Consider the following 17,136-nt stretch of genomic DNA (forward strand, 5'->3'; position numbering starts at 1 on the left):
TGCTTCACAGCTTTGGTGACCCCCGTCCCTTCCTGACCTGTGCAGGAGTTGGCATGTTCTGTTGTGACCACTCGTCTGTAACACGTGACATAATAACAAAGGAGCCCTTCGTCCCAGGCCGTTGAGAACTTAGAAGAAGAAAGTCATGGTGGTCAGGTCTCTGGCACTGAGTCTGGCTCTGTGACTCAGAAGGGAACAGGGGAGAAGAGGCGAGCTGTAGTGAAGAGGATCCATTAGCTCGGGGAACAGAAAGGAGGTTCCGTAGGCAAGACTGAGTTTCTGGATGTTACTTTACCCCTCAGAGGAGGAGAAGATGGCGGCGCGACGCAGTGTGTGCGGCCTCTCTGGAGAATGGATATCCGTTCCGTGTTAAGTAGGGATCCGTGCACAATCCTGATTTGGAGGCAGATGTGAGAGCGTGGAGGAACATCTGGAGAAACTTCTAAAATGCCCGCTTCGCTGCCGCTGCTGCTGTGCGGTCCGGAATCTCCGGAGGAGAAGGCCTCAGAGACCTGGGCTTTGCTTGTTTCGGCGGCTGGGATGGCTTGGCAGAGGATGGCGCTCGGGAGGCTGTATCAGAGGGGCTGGTCGGAGGCTCAAAGTTTTCGGATGGACTCAGAGTCTGCTGTGGTTGGGTGCTTCCCAGGCATCAGTTGTCGGTGCCTGGAAGTTTATGGCAGGGAGAGTTCCTCCCTTTTGCTGCCTGATATCGGGACTATCGGAGTCGGTCGGGACTTGAGACTTTTTTAAAACCGCGTCCATAGTCTGTGTTTATCGAATTACGGTATTGTTTTGCACTGCTGTAATTATGTGGTTTTGTCAGTGTGAGTCTTGGTTTGTCCCTTTTTTAAAAATTTTGTGATATCACTCCGGAGGAACATAGTATCATTTCTTAATGCATGAATGCATTCCTAAATAACAATAAACGAGGACTGAGTGTCCTCATAATCTAATCTAAGATGCCAGGGTCTGGGACGTTTTGGATTGAGTCCTCAGCATTCTTAAGTGGGAGGGTGAGCAGCCAGAGGTCGTGGTCCAGGTAGGTACCAATGACATGGGTAGGAAGTGTGACAAGGTTCTGCATAGGGAGTTCAGGGAGTTGGGTGCTAAGTTAAAGAACAGGATCTCCAGAGTTGTGATCTAGGAAGATTATACAGTTTAATACGTGACTCAGGAGCTGGTGGAGGAGGGAAGGTGTCTGACTTTTGGATCATCAGGCTCTCTTCCAGGGAATGTGGGAAGAAGAGTCATCAGAATCCTGATAAGCGTCTTGACCTGAAACGTTGGCTGTTGAAACCCCTCCATAGATGTCACCTGACCTGCTGAGTTCCTCCAGCACTTCCCAGTGCAGAATCTCTTGCGTTTAAGGTGCACTCCTTAACATTATTTCTTATTCCGTTTATGTTCCTGCGGATCATGAAGTTCCCAAAACGGAAGATTGCCATTGATGTCAATGCTGTATCAATCCCTCTTGCGTGTAGGGAGGGAGAAATACTCCCGTATGTTCAAGTTCAATTATCATTCAACCATGAGTACAGCCAAACAAAACCACGTTCCTCCGGGGTCAAGGTGCAAAACATGTTACCGTCAACACAAACAGCGCATGTGGTTACAGTACCAGAAAAACAGACAGTCACAGAGCAAACAAAATAATATAGCCCAGGTCCCAGACTGGTATGGCTGTAGATTGTCCTCATCTTATTAGCTCCAATGTTACTGTAGATCCTTGTTACTCTTATGAAAACGACATTTCTCTTCCAGTCCTGACGAAGGGTCTTGGCCCGAAACATCGACAGCGTTTCTCCCTATAGATGCTGCTTGGCCTGCTGTGTTCCACCAGCATTTTGTGTGTGTTGTTGTTTGAATTTCCAGCATCTGCAGATTTCTTGTGTTTTCTGTTCCAGTGATGATGACCCTAACCTGGGGGAAGAGCATCTGAGATTTCACTGAGTCTTCTCACAATCTTCCATAACTTCAAGCTGTCTCCATCTTCCTTCACCCCAGAGTTGGTTCCCTGGGAAACTCATCATCTATCTTTTAATTTTGTACCCTATCTCTGTTCTCCTTTCGCCCTGGCCCTATACATATGTACAACCCGTTATATAGACGATAGAACAATACAGCCCAGGAGCAGGCCCTTCAGCCCACAACGTTTGTGCCGACCACAATGCCAATACAAACTCATCCCTCTTGCCTGCACGGTGTCCCTCCAGTCCCTGCTCATCCACCCGCCTGTCTATGTACCTGTTAGGGACTGGTGTTGTATTTTCTGCCGTGAGCACCTCTCCTGGTAGTGCATCACATCACCCTTCCAGTCCTGATGAAATTCGCTGACATGAAATGTTAGCTGCGATTCACTCTGTCACAGATTCTGTTCAATTTCTACCTGACCTGTTGAGCACTGGATTTACCTTTGCAGATGTCTTTGCCTTTTGAAGAGTTAGACCGGCCGGTGGCGCAGTGACATCAGCGCCGGACTCCGGAACGGAGGTTCCCAGGTTTGACTCCAGTCGGGCTGTTCCCGAGAACACTTTCCATCCGTGCCGGGTTGAGTGTTAAGCTCCCAACTCGACCTCGTAAGATAAAGAAAGATACTGCGAAGTGTCTGTGTGAGGAGTGGCGTGCAACACGGTCTTTCGTTCCGCACCTTGTAAATGCCCGACGCTGGCCTCTCAGGCCTGAGCTGACATCATCATCATTTGAAGAGTTGGGCAAGAGCAGGAGTTCCCAACCTTACTACCATCAACCGAGGGGTTTTGTGGACCACGGCGTGTTCCGTCACTGAGTGGGCACAGGCATTCTGCCTGTCTGTGTCGGATTCATGGCGGTCTTGGCTGAAGTAAGTTGCGGAAAGTTGTAAAATTAGTCAGCTCCATCGGGGTACTAGCTTCCGTTGTATCCAAGACATCTTCAAGGTGCAGTGCTTCAGGAAGACATCGTTCATCATTAAGGAAACCCCACCGCTCAAGACATGCCCTTTTCTCACTGTTACCATCAGGGAGGAGGTACAGAAGCCTGAAGGCACACACTCAGCGATTCAGGAACAGCTTCTTCCCCTCTGCCATCTGATTTCTGAATGGACATTGAACCAATGAACACTACCTCACTACTTTTTTATTTCTGTTAACTTTAAACTACTTATTTTAACAACTACGTAACAGACATATGTATACTTAATGGACTCAGTTTTTTCTCCATTATTATGTATTACATTGTACTGCTGCCGCAAAGACAACAAATTTTACAGCGTAGGCCAGTGATATTAAACCTGATTCTGATCAACGCACAAAGTGCTGGGGAAACTCAGCAGCTCAGGCAGCATCTGTGAGGAAAATGAACACCCACAGCTTCAACTTAAAGCGATGACTGTTCATTTCCGTACAAAGATGCTGCCTGAACCTCCTGCACTTTGTGTGTTGTTCCAGATCCCAACGTCTACCTCGTAGTCTCCGATTCCCATCATTTTTTTTTCATTTGCAGCTTTGCAGGGAAGGACGAATGGATAAGGCCAAACAAAAAGGGAAAGTTCAGCTGGGACTTCCTCAACTTCAAAGAGGTCCCACTGGAAGCGGTGGATGCCAGCGGCTGCTCGATAACCTACGACGGATTGGAGAACTTGGGTGAGTGGTGAGTGAAATTGGGAACGACGGTGACTCAGTGACTGTCAGTCTTCCTTTTATAGAATGTAGAACTGTACAACACAGTACAGGCCTTTTGGCCCACAATATTCTGCTGAAGAAAAAGAATAACTTGGCAGTGGAGTTATTGGGGCACCGCCTTTTGACGGTGTTTCTGTAGCAAGCTATTCTTGTTTTTATGAGGCCGAGTTGCTAGCTCATCACTCAACCTGACTTGGATTTGTAATCGGGAACCTTCACTCCAGAGTCTGGCGCTGACATTATTGCGCCACCAAGCGAGACACGTTCTGCTGACCTACGTATATAAACCTACTCCATGATCAATCTAACCCCACATCTTCACAGCTCACAACTCTGTTTTTCTTTCATTTATGTGCTTATCTGAGAGACTATTAAATGTCCATAGTGTATCAGCCACAACCATCATCCAGCCCCGGCAGTGAATTCCAGTCACTCTGTGTAAAAATTTCACCTCCTTTCCTCTGCTCACCTTAAAAAGATGTCCTGTGGTATTACCACAATGGAAAGGGGGGGACTTGCTACATAGGGGGAGCTAGCTCTCCAAATCGTACTGCACAGGCTTGCGTATCTAGACAGCTAGGGCACAATATCCATGGTCAGCTCTGACCGATAGAGACCTTACTGTTTATTACACTGGTCAACAAACTTTTTCCAAAAGTGTTGCTTCCTCAGAATTTTCTTTTGTTTATAATAGACTATTTCAAGCTGAACACAAATATAATTTCAGACTACTTGTGTCACATAGGAATTTGGAGAAACAGAAATTAACTTTTATTGAATATGATGTGTTTAATTACATAACAAGGCTGACGCTTTGCAATAGTTCAACTAAGCTAAAAATGTTTTGTTCATGACTTTTGTTTGTACTCAGTGTCTGAGTCACTTAAGTTTCCAACAATAATCAGCCAGCGTTGATGGATTCCATTTGCCCTGATAGAGTTTCTCCATGACCTCAATGTCCTGGTGAAACCTTTCACCGTGTTTGTCACTGACAGTGCCAAGATTTGCAGGGAAGAGGTTGAACTGGGAATGCAGAGAATGAATCTTTAGTGACATGTTGCACTTCATGGTTTTGTATGCTTGAGGCATGTTGTCAGCCAGCTGCACATAGTTTGGTGCTCTGTAGTTGCCGAGAAAATTTTCAACAACATCCTTGAATGCAAGCAATTTTCTCCGGTCCCACTAGAAGTTATTCAAATTGTCTGCCATCGATGATCTGTTTGATTTGTGGACCAACAAAAAATGCCATTAGTTATTCTGACTTGAATTATGAATTGAAATAACAACTATAGACAATTTCAAAAAAATGGTGATCTTTGTTGTCCAGTGTTATCAAAGTATGCATGCAGCGTACAACGGAGTCTTGTCTTCGCACAGACAAATCTTGTACTCCTCTATCAAGTCGCCTCTCAGCCTCCTTAATTCCAAGGAGAAAAGCCCTAGCTCACTTAACCTTTCCTCATAAGACATGGGACGGTCTTTTCAGCTGAGATCTTGTCAGGAGGGACGTGGAAGAAAAGGTGCTGACCATCTGCCTATGGTGAGGAGCCTGTTGCTATGCTGTATAACTCTGCGATTTCTCTTGTGATTGTGATGTTCTTGTGAAACAGTGTGCGAGACTGATAGAAGTCCCAGTTTTTCATTCACATGCCTTTGCTCATTTAGTGGGCTTGAAGGAGCTGAAGTACCTGCATCTCAACAACTGCCCCTACGTTGACGACTGGTGCCTGAGCCGCCTGCACGTCTTTGGAGAGTCGCTTGAAGAGCTGGGGCTGGCAGGTTGTCCCAGGATCACGGAGAGAGGCCTGGCCTCGCTACATCACCTGAAGTAAGTTGGGCCAGCCGTTTACGGGTGTGGCAATCCCTCCCTCCCCTTCCTGCTCACGTGCCAGTCTAAACCCCTCTGTCACATCTGTTTCTATCACTACCCCGGCAGGTGCCCACCGCTCTCAGATTCCAATTTATTTCAGTCAAAGACTCAAAGTACGTTTATTACCGAATACAACTCAGAGACTTAGCCTCCGGCTGGCAGCCACAAAACAAAAAAATGCCACGGAACTCATTCAAGAAAGCATCAATTACCCGATGCACGAAAATAAAAGAAAAGCAAATTGCGCAAACGACGAAAAGTGAGTGTACAATGCATAGAATGTCAAACATCAAACCAGGAGTCCGGTAGTGCTCAGTAAACACAAAGTACACTGCAGATGCTGGGGTCAAAGCAACACGTACAAACACACTGGAGGAGCTCAGAAGGTCGGGCAGCATCCGTGGAAACGAGCAGTCAGCGTTTCGGGCTGAGACCCTTCGTCAGTTCAGCGTTGTAACAGTAACCAGTGCAGGCCGCAGAGCCAGTCTTTGCCAAGGCGCCCCAGTCTAAATCAGACAGGCCACTCGCGTTTACACACAGTGAAGTGTGTTGTTTGCGTTATAACCCAACACAGCCTAGGGATACGCTGGGGGCGACTGCATCTGCGGGCACCAACAGGGCATGCCCATAATGCTGGGCAGAACGACACAGAAAGCAACAACAGCAAAACAAGCCCCTCCCATGCACCCCCACACAAATGGACAGACGGCCAACTCCAGGGCAGGGTCCAGGGCCCGGTCCCGGACCCCTGCCTCCAGAATTCAGCCCTCAGGCCTTCATTTCTGGACTTGCAATTGGCCTTCGGCCTTGCTGAGCTCCGTGTGCACTGACTGACCGGCCCTCGTGCTTCCTGCTGGGGTCAAAGCAACACGTACAGACACGCTGGAGGAGCTCAGAACCCTTTGGTCCACAAAGTTGTGCCGAACATGTCCCTACCTTAGAAATTACTAGGCTTACCTAGCCCTCTACTTTTCTAAGCTCCATGTACCTATCCAAAAGTCTCTTAAAACCCTATCATATCCGCCTTCACCACCATTGCTGGCAGCTCATTCTACGCACTCAACAGTCTCTGCGTAAAAAACTTACCCCTGACATCTCCTCTGTACCTACTCCCCAGCACCTTAAACCTGTGTCCTCTTCTGGCAACCATTTTAGCCCTGGGAAAAAGCCTCTGACTACCCACGTGATCAATGCCTCTCATCATCTTATACACCTCTATCAGGTCATCTCTCATTCTCCATCACTCCAAGGTGAAAAGGCCAAGTTCACTCAACCTAAGGCATGCTCCCAATCCAGGCAACATCCTTGTAAATCTCCTCTGCACCCTTTCTATGGCTTCCACCCTTCCTGTAGTGAGGCTGTTACCTCTTACCTTTAAACAAATCCTCTACAATTTGACATTCCTGCTCTGGAGGAAGAACAGTTTAGGACTATTTACCCTGTCTGTGCCTCTCATAGTTTGATAAACTTCTATCAGGTCTCATCGTGATGCAGAGTACTCCTGTGTGACAGCTTTCATTTATTCCCTTCCGTGGTTTCTGCCTGACCTGCTAATTTCCTGCAGAATTTCAGTTACTGAGATACTGTGCGGAGTAGGCACTCATAGCCCAAAGAGCTGCGGTGCCCAGCAACACCCCCCCCCCCCCCCCCCGATTTTAACTCTTGTCTAATCATGGGACATTTTTTGCAATGACCAATTGACCCACTAACTGGTGTGAGGAAGCAGAGTACCAGGGGAGAAACCCTGCATTCCATAGGGAGAACGTGCAGACACTCCTTGCAGATGATTGAACTCCGAACTCTGACACCCCGAGCTGTAATAGCATCGCGCTGACCGCTACGCTGAGGTGGTGCCGTAAAATATGAAATAGAAAATTTTTTAAAGAGATACAGTACTGTGCACAAGTCTTAGAGATATATATTAGATAGATATATATAGCAAGTGCCCAAGACGTTTGCACAGTACTGCAGTAATTTTATGTATTGCACTGTACTGCTGCCACAAAAAAAAAACAATTTTCATGACATATGTGAGTGATGATAAACCAGATTCTGATCTGGGTGTCTATTATGGACCGAGAGTGGGAAGGGGGCAGGGAGAGGGGAATCGTGGTTGGGAAAAGGGGAAGGGAGAGGGAAGTACCAGAGAGACATTCTGTAATAACCAATAAGCCAATTATTTGGAATCAAATGACCCTGCCTGGTGTCTGCACCCTGCCAGCACCACCCCCCCACCGGCACTCCTTCTGTGCCACCTGTCTCACATCTCTCCCTTGGCGCTCCAACCTTGCCATTCACAAAATCCTAGATTTACAAACTCGCTCTCCGCTCCACATTGACAAAATACAGTACTGTGTAGAAGTCTTAGCTGCCCAGCTAAACCTATGTGCCACAGATTTTTGCACAGTCCTGTACCACAAGGTCGCAGGCCCAAAGAGCCCAGTTACACCCATGCGACCAATTAACCTGTACGCCTTTGGAATGCGGGAGGAAACCAGAACACCAGGAGGAAACCCACGTAGTCACGGGGAGAATGTGCACACTCCTTACAGACAGTGACAGGAATTGAACCCATGTCGCTGATGCTGTAGAGTAGTGCGCTAAATGCTTCCGCGCTACCCACTCTTGTGTGAAGACTCTTGTCTCTCTGTAATCAGGTTGTGGGTCCAAGCCTCACTTCAGAGGCTCCAGTACTCAATCCATTCCCGATGAGGGGTTTTTCCCTCACCCACTGGGTGGATCCACTGGGTTTTTCCAGCTCCTTGGTGTGTTGCTCCGGATTTCCGGCATTTCCAGGTCTCTCGTGTTTCCAGTATCCAATGCAGGCTGATTCCAGGGGTAGCACTGAGGGACTGCAATCCTGCTGATGAATCATTGAACCCGTGGTTCCATCAGCAAGACAGCACACTTAGCAGGTTATAAAGGTTCCTCTAACTTTCTTTCAGAGTCTAGGAAATTATCCTCTTTGTCTTCAGCCGATGAATCGAAATCGGAATCATTGCAAACTGGCTGGTGGTGTAGTGGCATCCGCACTGGACTTCGAGGCGGATGGTCCCTGGTTCGAATCTAGCCGGGCTCCTTACATGCTTTCCGTCTACTTTGGGTTGAGTGTTGAGCCAGCAACTCGGCCTCATAAAAAAAACATAAATGCTAAAGGAACGGCAAGGTTGCCCCCGATACCCCACGCGGGACAGGAACAACGAAATAAATAATGTCATTGACATGTCGTGAGATTTGTTGTTCAGTACAGTGCAATACTTTAGAAATAACGTTGCAACTGAAAATATATTTGTATGATCATAAAACATAGGAGCAGAATTAGCCCATTCAGCCTGTCAAATCTGCTTTGCCACTTAATCATGGCTGATTTATTATCCCTCTCAACCCTCCTGCTCGTAACCTTTGACGCCCTTATTAATCTGAACCTATCAAGCTCCACTTTAAATGTGCCCAGTGACCTGGCTTCCACAACCCTTTGTGGCAATGAATTCCAGTGTCCTCTTTGCATCCTTGGCACAAGAAGCGAGCAAGTGTGGTGTTCATGGACTCTTCAGGAATATAATGGTAGAGGAAGAAGCTGTTCCTAAAACACCTGGACGGCGAGTGTTCTTAATGAAGGAAGCCTCTGCCTCTTAAAGATGTCCTTGATGGTGGGGAGTCTGGTGCCCATGATGGAGCTAGCCTTTCCTGTTGCTGCTTATGGGGTCGTCTGCTGCACTCTCTCTCTTTTGCCCGTTACGCCATTGACGTTTAGGGCAGCAATGAAGGTCCTCCATCTCTGGCAGTGGTCACGGCTTCCTTCGTCGTGTCAGTAGCTTCCTCTCAGTTTTCACTTCTGTCAGTCTCGCAGGTGGAGGCTGAGGACTGCCGTTGTACTCAGATGCAGAAGGATTCTTCATTGCTGTTTCTGTAGGAATTTTGCTAGGCAGGATTGTTAGCCCTGAGCTGAACCCCCGAACCTGGAGGACCGGGGCCACTCTTAGTCTGACCTCTACCCTCTGACCTGTTGGGCATGGATGACCCTACCAAGAGCCAAAAGCACTGACTCCAGCCAGCTTAGTTCTCCAGGTCATTGAGGCACACAAGCCTGCAAACCCTAGGACAGGTTGTGGCTCTCGCAGAGGATCCTCTGCACAATAGAGCTGTCTCATTTCCCATACCACATTGTTAACAACAGTCTTAAGAGTACATCATTGGCTGCAAAGTCTTTCATCTCCCAGTCTTTCAAAGGTCCATCTTCGCTCTTTATTTCCTTCTATCTAAAATTCTAATAGTCTCTGTCGCTTACTGAGCCTCTACAATCCCTTTGGGCAAAGATTCACCATCCCTTAAGCCAAGGGTTCTCACTCAACCTGCGGTCCAAGGACCCCTTGGTTAATGGTAAGGCTCTATGACATAAAAAAGGTTGGGAACCCATGCTGTTGGAGAACAAAAACCTTCTCCAATCTGTCCTGAATGGAGAATCTTGTGCTTTGAGACTATGACTCTTGGATACGGATGCCCCAGTCAGAAGAACCCTCATCCTTGCTGGTAGAACTTCCACCTCAGAGCTCGAGTGGCTCAAATTCAATTCTGGTGTTGGGTGCTGCCTCTGTGGGGTTTGCACACTCGATTTTAGCTGGGCAGAGTAAAATCAGAAAATGTACAACCGAGAAAGAGGCCGCTGTATCTGTGCTGGTCAAAAATAAGAGCTGCAGAGCCTGAACCCACTGCAGAGCACGAGGTCCCAAACCCTGCAGGCCACAGATGTTCAAGGACATGTCCAGATGCTTTGCGACTGTAATGGGGGATTCTGTCCCTCCAACCCTGTCAGGCAATAGCTTTCAGTCCCCACTGTTCCCCCACCTCCTCTCTATTCCTTCTACTACTGCTGGCCTTTGACCTGTTCGCGCCAGGAGATGGGTCCCTTTTATTTATGATATTATAATACTAAATCAAATCAAGTTGAGTTATCAGTCAACCAGCTATGGATACAGCCCTCTGGAACGCCTCTGGGGCCAAGGTGCAAAACATGCACAGCACATTAAAAAATAGCAAGCAAAAAAACCATGCAAAATAAGCACATATATCCAAGACCCTGAGCAACATGTCCCACAAGTTGATGGTACAGCTGCTAGCAATCTAGCCTGTCGAACACTGGAGGGCAGCACCAACAGGAGAGGCCAGTCCTCAGCTGAGCACTGACACCATGCTCACCTGGAATGCAGCAGCAGGCAAGCCCACGGCTTGACGTCTTGTCCCCGCTTCAACCGAGGCAGCACAGCTCCCTCGCCACCAAACGAGGCAAAACGGGCCTGCGGCACCTTATGCTGTCAATGACCAATCGGGTCTTGCGATGGCGTGCGGAACGTCCAAGACAATCACCTGCGGTTACACTGCCCGCCACCCTCGTGCGCCAACTGCGATGCCTTCGAGTAGCAGGCAGCAACGCGGTCTGCACCCAGGTCAGCTCCTCAGAGCCCAATCTGGCTCCTCCTCCTCCTCTGACCCACCAGCTGGCTCCTTCAGCAGGTACTTTGATCAACGACCAGTACCCGAAATTCTTGGAGTCCGGTATAGTCTTACAATCATAAAAAACACACTCCTAAAGGAAAAATACACCTTTGTTTGGCTCCTGAGAGGCCGCTGCCTTCGAAGGCTCCACCATCTTACCGCTATCTAGACCTCACGTAATTGTACGTAATTATAGGAAAGATGTCAACAAAATAGAGAGAGTACAGAGGAGGTTTACTAGAATGTTGCCTGAGTTTCAGAACCTAAGTTACAGAGAAAGGTTGAACAAGTTAGGTCTTTATTCTTTGGAGTGTAGAAGGTTGAGGGGGGACTTGATAAAGGTATTTAAAATTATGAGGGGGATAGATAGAGTTGACGTGGATAGGCTTTTTCCATTGAGAGGAGGGGAGATTCAAACAACAATGAGTTGAGAATTAAGGGGCAAAAGTTTAGGGGTAACACGAGGGGGAACTTCTTTACTCAGAGAGTGGTAGCTGTGTGGAACGAGCTTCCAGTAGGAGTGGTAGAGGCAGGTTTGGTATTGTCATTTAAAGTAAAATTGGATAGGTATATGGACAGGAAAGGAATGGAGGGTTATGGGCTGAGTGCAGGTCGGTGGAAGTAGGTGAGAGTAAGCGTCCGGCACGGACTAGAAGGGCTGAGATGGCCTTTTTCCGTGCTGTAATTGTTTATGGTTATATGATAACCTCCCCTGTCCTTGTTTGTTTGAAGGAAAATAATCTGACCTCAGAATCAGGTTTAATATCTTGGAATTTATGGTTAGCAGAGTATTAGTACCATAAATTACAATCAGAAATATATACAAATAATTAGATTAAATTAGTAGTTCAAAAGGACAGCAGAAACAATGAAGTGGTGTTGATGGGCCGGTTTATTGTCCGTTCAGAAATCTGGCAGAGGAGGACATAGAAAGTAGAGTGTGTGTCTTCAGCCCCCGTTGCGTGAACAAGCTCCTAATCCTTGGTCTTACGCTGCTGTGCTGTTCGGTTGGGTTGAATAGACCTTGCGCAGTCAGGACGCACAGCCGCTCCTGGACACCGGTGCTGAGCCCGCCACTCTGCACTCCGCTCACACGTGAGTGCGCGGTCAAACAGCGGAATGGTCAGGGCACCCAGTTCACTGGCGACGCGACAGTGGCGGGACGGCGTACAGGGAGGAGGCGGAAGAGCTGCGGTCCTGGTGCCAGGCACATAACCACTTCCTCATTGTCAGCAAGACAAAGGAGATGGTTGGTGACTTCAGGAGAACTTGCAGCAGTCACACTGACCCCCGCTTTGCAAAGGCAGCACAGCCATGAGCAGTTTCAAACTCCTGGGAGTGTAAATCACACACAACCTTTCCTGGTCCCAAGCACATCCTACACGGTCAAGAAAGCTCACCAACTCTTCTGCTTTCTCAGGAAGCTGAAGAGAGGTCAACTTTGTACATCCAAACCCACGTCACTCTGGAGGTATGCAATAGAGAGCATCCTAACAAGCTGTAGCCCCGCTTGGCACGGAAACTGCACTGTGGCGGACAGGAAGAGTCTACGAGGGGTAGTCAGAACTGCCCAAAACATCACCAGCACCAGCCTACCTGCCTTCAAGGACATATATATTTTGAAAGGTGTTGGAAAAGGGCCAGTAAGATCATGGGGAGGAGGCTATGTAGCATCCACACCAGGGCTACTAGACTCAAAAACATTGACAGTACTTTCCCCAAGCAGTAACCATATATAACCATATAACAATTACAGCACGGAAACAGGCCATCTCAGCCCTTCTAGTCCGTGCCGAACACTTACTCTCACCTAGTCCCACTGACCTGCACTCAGCCCATAACCCACCACTCCTTTCCTGTCCAAATACCTATTCAATTTTTTAAAAGGTGACAATATTGAACCTGCCTCTACCACTTCTATTGGAAACTTGTTCCTCACAGCTACCACTCTCTGAGTAAAGAAGTTGCCCCTCGTGTTACCCCTAAACTTTTGCCCCCTAACTCTCAACTCATGTCCTCTTGTTTGAATCACCCCCACTCTCAATGGGAAAAGCCTATCCACGTCAACTCTTATCTATCCCCCTCATAATTCTAAATACCTCTTATCAAGTCCCCCCTCAACCTTCTACACTTCAAAGAATAAAGACCTAACTTGTTCAATCTTCCTCTGTAACTTAGTTGCTGAAGCCCAGGCAACATTAAGGCAGTAAGGCTGAGCAACACCTCCTCTCACTAACTCCACCGCTACTGTATCATTTACTGTCAGTCACCTTATGTACAACCTAGCATCACTTTATGGACAGACACTCAACCTATGTATAGGAGCTGTCTTATGTACTTATTGTGTTTTATTATTATTATTGTGTTCTTTATCTTTTTTGTGTTTATTTTTGTGCTGCATTGGATCCAGGGTAACAGTAATTTCATTCTCCTTTAGACCTGTGCACAGGAAATGACATTAAACACTTTTGAATTTTGCACCTGCACTTCCTGTCTGATGGTAGTAACAAGAAGCCAGCATGTCCTGGGTGGTGGCTGTCCTTAATGATGGATGTCAGTTGTTTGTGCCATTGCGTTTTGAAGGTGTCCTCAGTGCTGGAGGGGCTGGTGCCCAAGAAATGGAGCTGGCTGAGTTCTCAGCTTGTCGGTTTTTCCCTCCAGACCTGGTGGCATCATTGTCAATCTCCACGGCACCCTCTCCAATATAATCACATCTTACCTGTAAAGTGGTGACCATAGCCCTCCACAGCCCTCCCATCCGCGCACCCCCCTTAAATGTTGAAATCGAACTCCTTCTACCGGCAGCTCGTTCCACACTCACGCCACCCTCCGAGTGAAGACGTTTCCCCTCATGTTCCCCTTAAATATTTCACCTTTCACCCTTAACCCATGACCTTGAGTTCAAGTCTCACCCAAACCCAGTGGACGAAGCCTACTTGCAATTACCCCAATCTATACCCCTCAATATAAAATTATGGTGAGAATTACAATAAAAAATCTGAAAGATAATAATTAGTGCAAAAAGTGAGGAAAATAGTGAGGTGTGAGCAAAAATAGTGAGATGGTGTTCATGGGTTCCTGACCAATCAGTAATCTGATGGCAGAGGGGAAGAAGCAGTTCCTAAAATGTTGATCGTGGGTCTTCCGGTCCTGTACCTCCTCTCTGATGGTAGTAATGAGAAGAGAACATCTCCTGGGTGGTGGGAGTACTTTATCATAGATGTCAGCTGTTTGAAGCATCGTGTTTTGACGGTGGGGAGGCTAGTGCCCATGATGGAGCTGGCCATGCTTACATCTCTCCAGTTTCTCCTCGTAAATACGTTTACCAAACCTGGTAGCACACTTGTCAATCTTCCACTGTACCCTCTCCAATTTAATCACGTCTTGCCTGTAAAGTGGTGATCAGAACTGCTGGCAGCTCTCGAGCTGTGGTCTAACTGCTCCTATCAAAGGGTTGAGGAATAAACTGCATTGGAACTAAGTGTATAAAAGCAGATGGCATAGGACCAAAGTTGGGCCAGTCCTCTCCATGGCTGATATATTATCTCTCTCTCAATCCCCCCATTCTGCTGCCTTCTCCCTGTAATCTCTGACACCCTAACTAACCAAGAACCCATCAACCTCTGCCTTAAACATACCCAATGAATTGGCCTCCCTGGCCATCTGTGGCAGTAAATTCCACAGGTTCACCACCCTCTGGCTGAAGGGTCCTTAATGATGGATGCCACCTTCTGGGAAGATGTCCTCAATGGTGGGGAGGCTTGTGTCCATGATGGACCTGGCCAAGTAGACAACCCTCTGTACTTTTCTCTGACACTGTACATTGGTGCTTCCATGCCAGATAGTGATGCAAGCAGTGAGAATGCTCTCCGTGCCCCCAGAGAGCACTTTTATCTTACAAGTCAATGCACAATACCAAGGTCTGCATTTCAAAATAGCCACGTTGAGTCTCCCACTTTATGTGGGACCTGGTTCCTTGCTTTGACCTCTGTTTGAATTCAATCCAGCCACTGACTGTTGTCTGTTTTGCACAGGAACCTCAAGCGCCTGGACCTGTCGCACCTTCCCTTAGTGAACAACCGAGGACTCGTGAGGATTCTGCTGGAGGAGACCCTTCCGCGGTGTGTAGTTGTGGGGATCGAGTACGAAGATGGATTGTTACCACAGCCCCTTCCCGGACAGAACGATCCCTCTCCACATTCAAACAAGCAATTGGGTTGGAGCGAGCTTTCCTGACGGACACCCAGCAGACTTAATGCATTTTGAAGAGGTTTCAACATCTCCCTGGTCTGTTCCCCAGCACCATCAGCCTGTTCTCAAACAAGCCACAGGAGGGCAGAGCAGGAGCAGTCAGTGATAACTTTGTTCTTTTAAAGTGAATTAACTAGGTTGGTGAGGACTGATTTCAAATCTGTGTTCCAGCCTTTAATCACAGGAGAACTTATTGTAGTGCTAACCTTAATCAATCTTAAATTAATCAATTTCTTCCCTAATTAAGTTTTTGCCTCAGTTTAAGTCCAATCACTCGTTTCAGGTATCTGAAGTTATTTAAAAGTTTAAATTTTTCTTAAAGATTAACTTTATATGTCAGCTGTACATCGAAACAGTGAATTGCATCGTTCTGCGTCAATGACCAACGCAATCTGAGGTCGTGCTGGGGGCAGCCCGCAAGTGTTGACTTGCTCCCGGCGCTAACATAGCGTGCCCACAACCCACGAGCGCCAACTCTAAACGTACGTCTTTGGGCTGTGAGAGGGAAACAGGAGCACCCAGAGGAAACCCCCATGGTCACGGGAACGGCGTACAAACTCAGAATTGGATTCAGGCTTAACACCGCAGGCATAATGTCGTGAAATTTGTGGTCTTTGTGGCAACAGTACAATCAAATAAATGATAATAGGGAAAAAAACTGAATTGCAGTAAATATATAAAATCATTAAAGCAGTGGAATAATAAAAATAAAGAAGTAGTGAAGTAGTTTTCATGAGTTCAATGTTCATTTAGGAATTGGATGGCAGAGGGGAAGGATTGAATTGAATTGACTATTTCTTACATCCTTCATATACATGAGGAGTAAAAATCTTTACGTTATGTCTTCATCTAAATGTGCAATGTGCAGGTCCACCTTCACTGATCTGACTACCTGTAATCCAGTTCCTTGGATAATCTGGCACTGATTTCAAATTTCCCGGGCCACCGTACCAATCTGCTACGAATTGTTTTGGTTGCACTAGATCTGTTCACGTGTCGGCATGCTCTTCTAAGCACAGACAGGTGATTCCTGCTTGTTTTCCTACATTTATTAATATAATTTGCGTGAGGCGCGGCCGCCAGTGGTGGTGGGGGGGGGGGGGGGGGGGGTGTCTGGCGCATGTTGTGTCGGTCGGCCTTCTTGCCCGCCTACCGGCAGTCGCGCACTGCCCTCCGGCATCGCCTGGCCGACACTCCGTTCTCTTCTGCCTATCACCTCAGATCAGACGTGGCGACCCGCTGAATTTAAACACAGTACTAAGCAGGGGAAAAGAAACTAACAAGAATTCCTTTAGTATCTACCAGTGAAGAGGGAAGAGCCCAGCGCCAAATCCCTGGCCGCCTGGCGGTTGTGTGAAATATGGCGTATAGAAGACCTCCTTTCTCTGACTTCTGCTTCTGCTCACCCAGACGTGCTGCCACCAACATCAACAGTTTTTGAAAAAACTCTTTTGCCAGTTTCAGCACCAGCTCCTGATGCTTCACTCATTTTGCAAGATGAAGATGTTGATGATCCTGACAACCCCACACTTGCAAACATGTAACTTTGCCTGAAGGTATATTAAACGTCTCACTTTAGAAGCAGAAGTGCTCAACTGTTCTGTATAAGTTAATTCCTGTATGTTTACCTGTACCCTTTATTTTATCTGTGCCTGTACATTCACTTGCTACTCATTTAATATTTTTGTTTCATTATTATCTAACATACTGATTTACATGATATTTTAAAGGTATGATGAGGCGGTTAGCTATTGCTTAATGTGATCCTTCTGTAATTCGGCATCTTCACAAATCCGGCACTCCTCAGGTCCCAATGGTGCTCGATTATAGAAGGTCGACCTGTAATTTGTAATAAATAGTGTG

At 47.2% G+C, this 17,136-nt stretch overlaps 1 protein-coding gene across 2 annotated transcripts in view; it reads left to right on the plus strand.

Moving 5' to 3' along the window:
- Positions 1–16,348, plus strand: part of dmac2 (distal membrane arm assembly component 2) — a 33,206-nt gene extending 16,858 nt beyond the window's left edge. For both annotated transcript variants that reach the window (XM_059950874.1, XM_059950873.1), the window contains exons 4-6: positions 3,481–3,620; positions 5,325–5,487; positions 15,057–16,348. In XM_059950874.1, coding sequence (XP_059806857.1) covers positions 3,481–3,620; positions 5,325–5,487; positions 15,057–15,258 — 505 coding nt within the window. In that variant the 3' untranslated portion in view covers positions 15,259–16,348. The remainder of the gene's footprint in view (positions 1–3,480; positions 3,621–5,324; positions 5,488–15,056) is intronic.
- Positions 16,349–17,136: the final 788 nt, after the last annotated feature.

This window comes from Hypanus sabinus, chromosome 26 (assembly GCF_030144855.1).
Source record: "Hypanus sabinus isolate sHypSab1 chromosome 26, sHypSab1.hap1, whole genome shotgun sequence".
Lineage (NCBI taxonomy): Eukaryota > Metazoa > Chordata > Chondrichthyes > Myliobatiformes > Dasyatidae > Hypanus > Hypanus sabinus.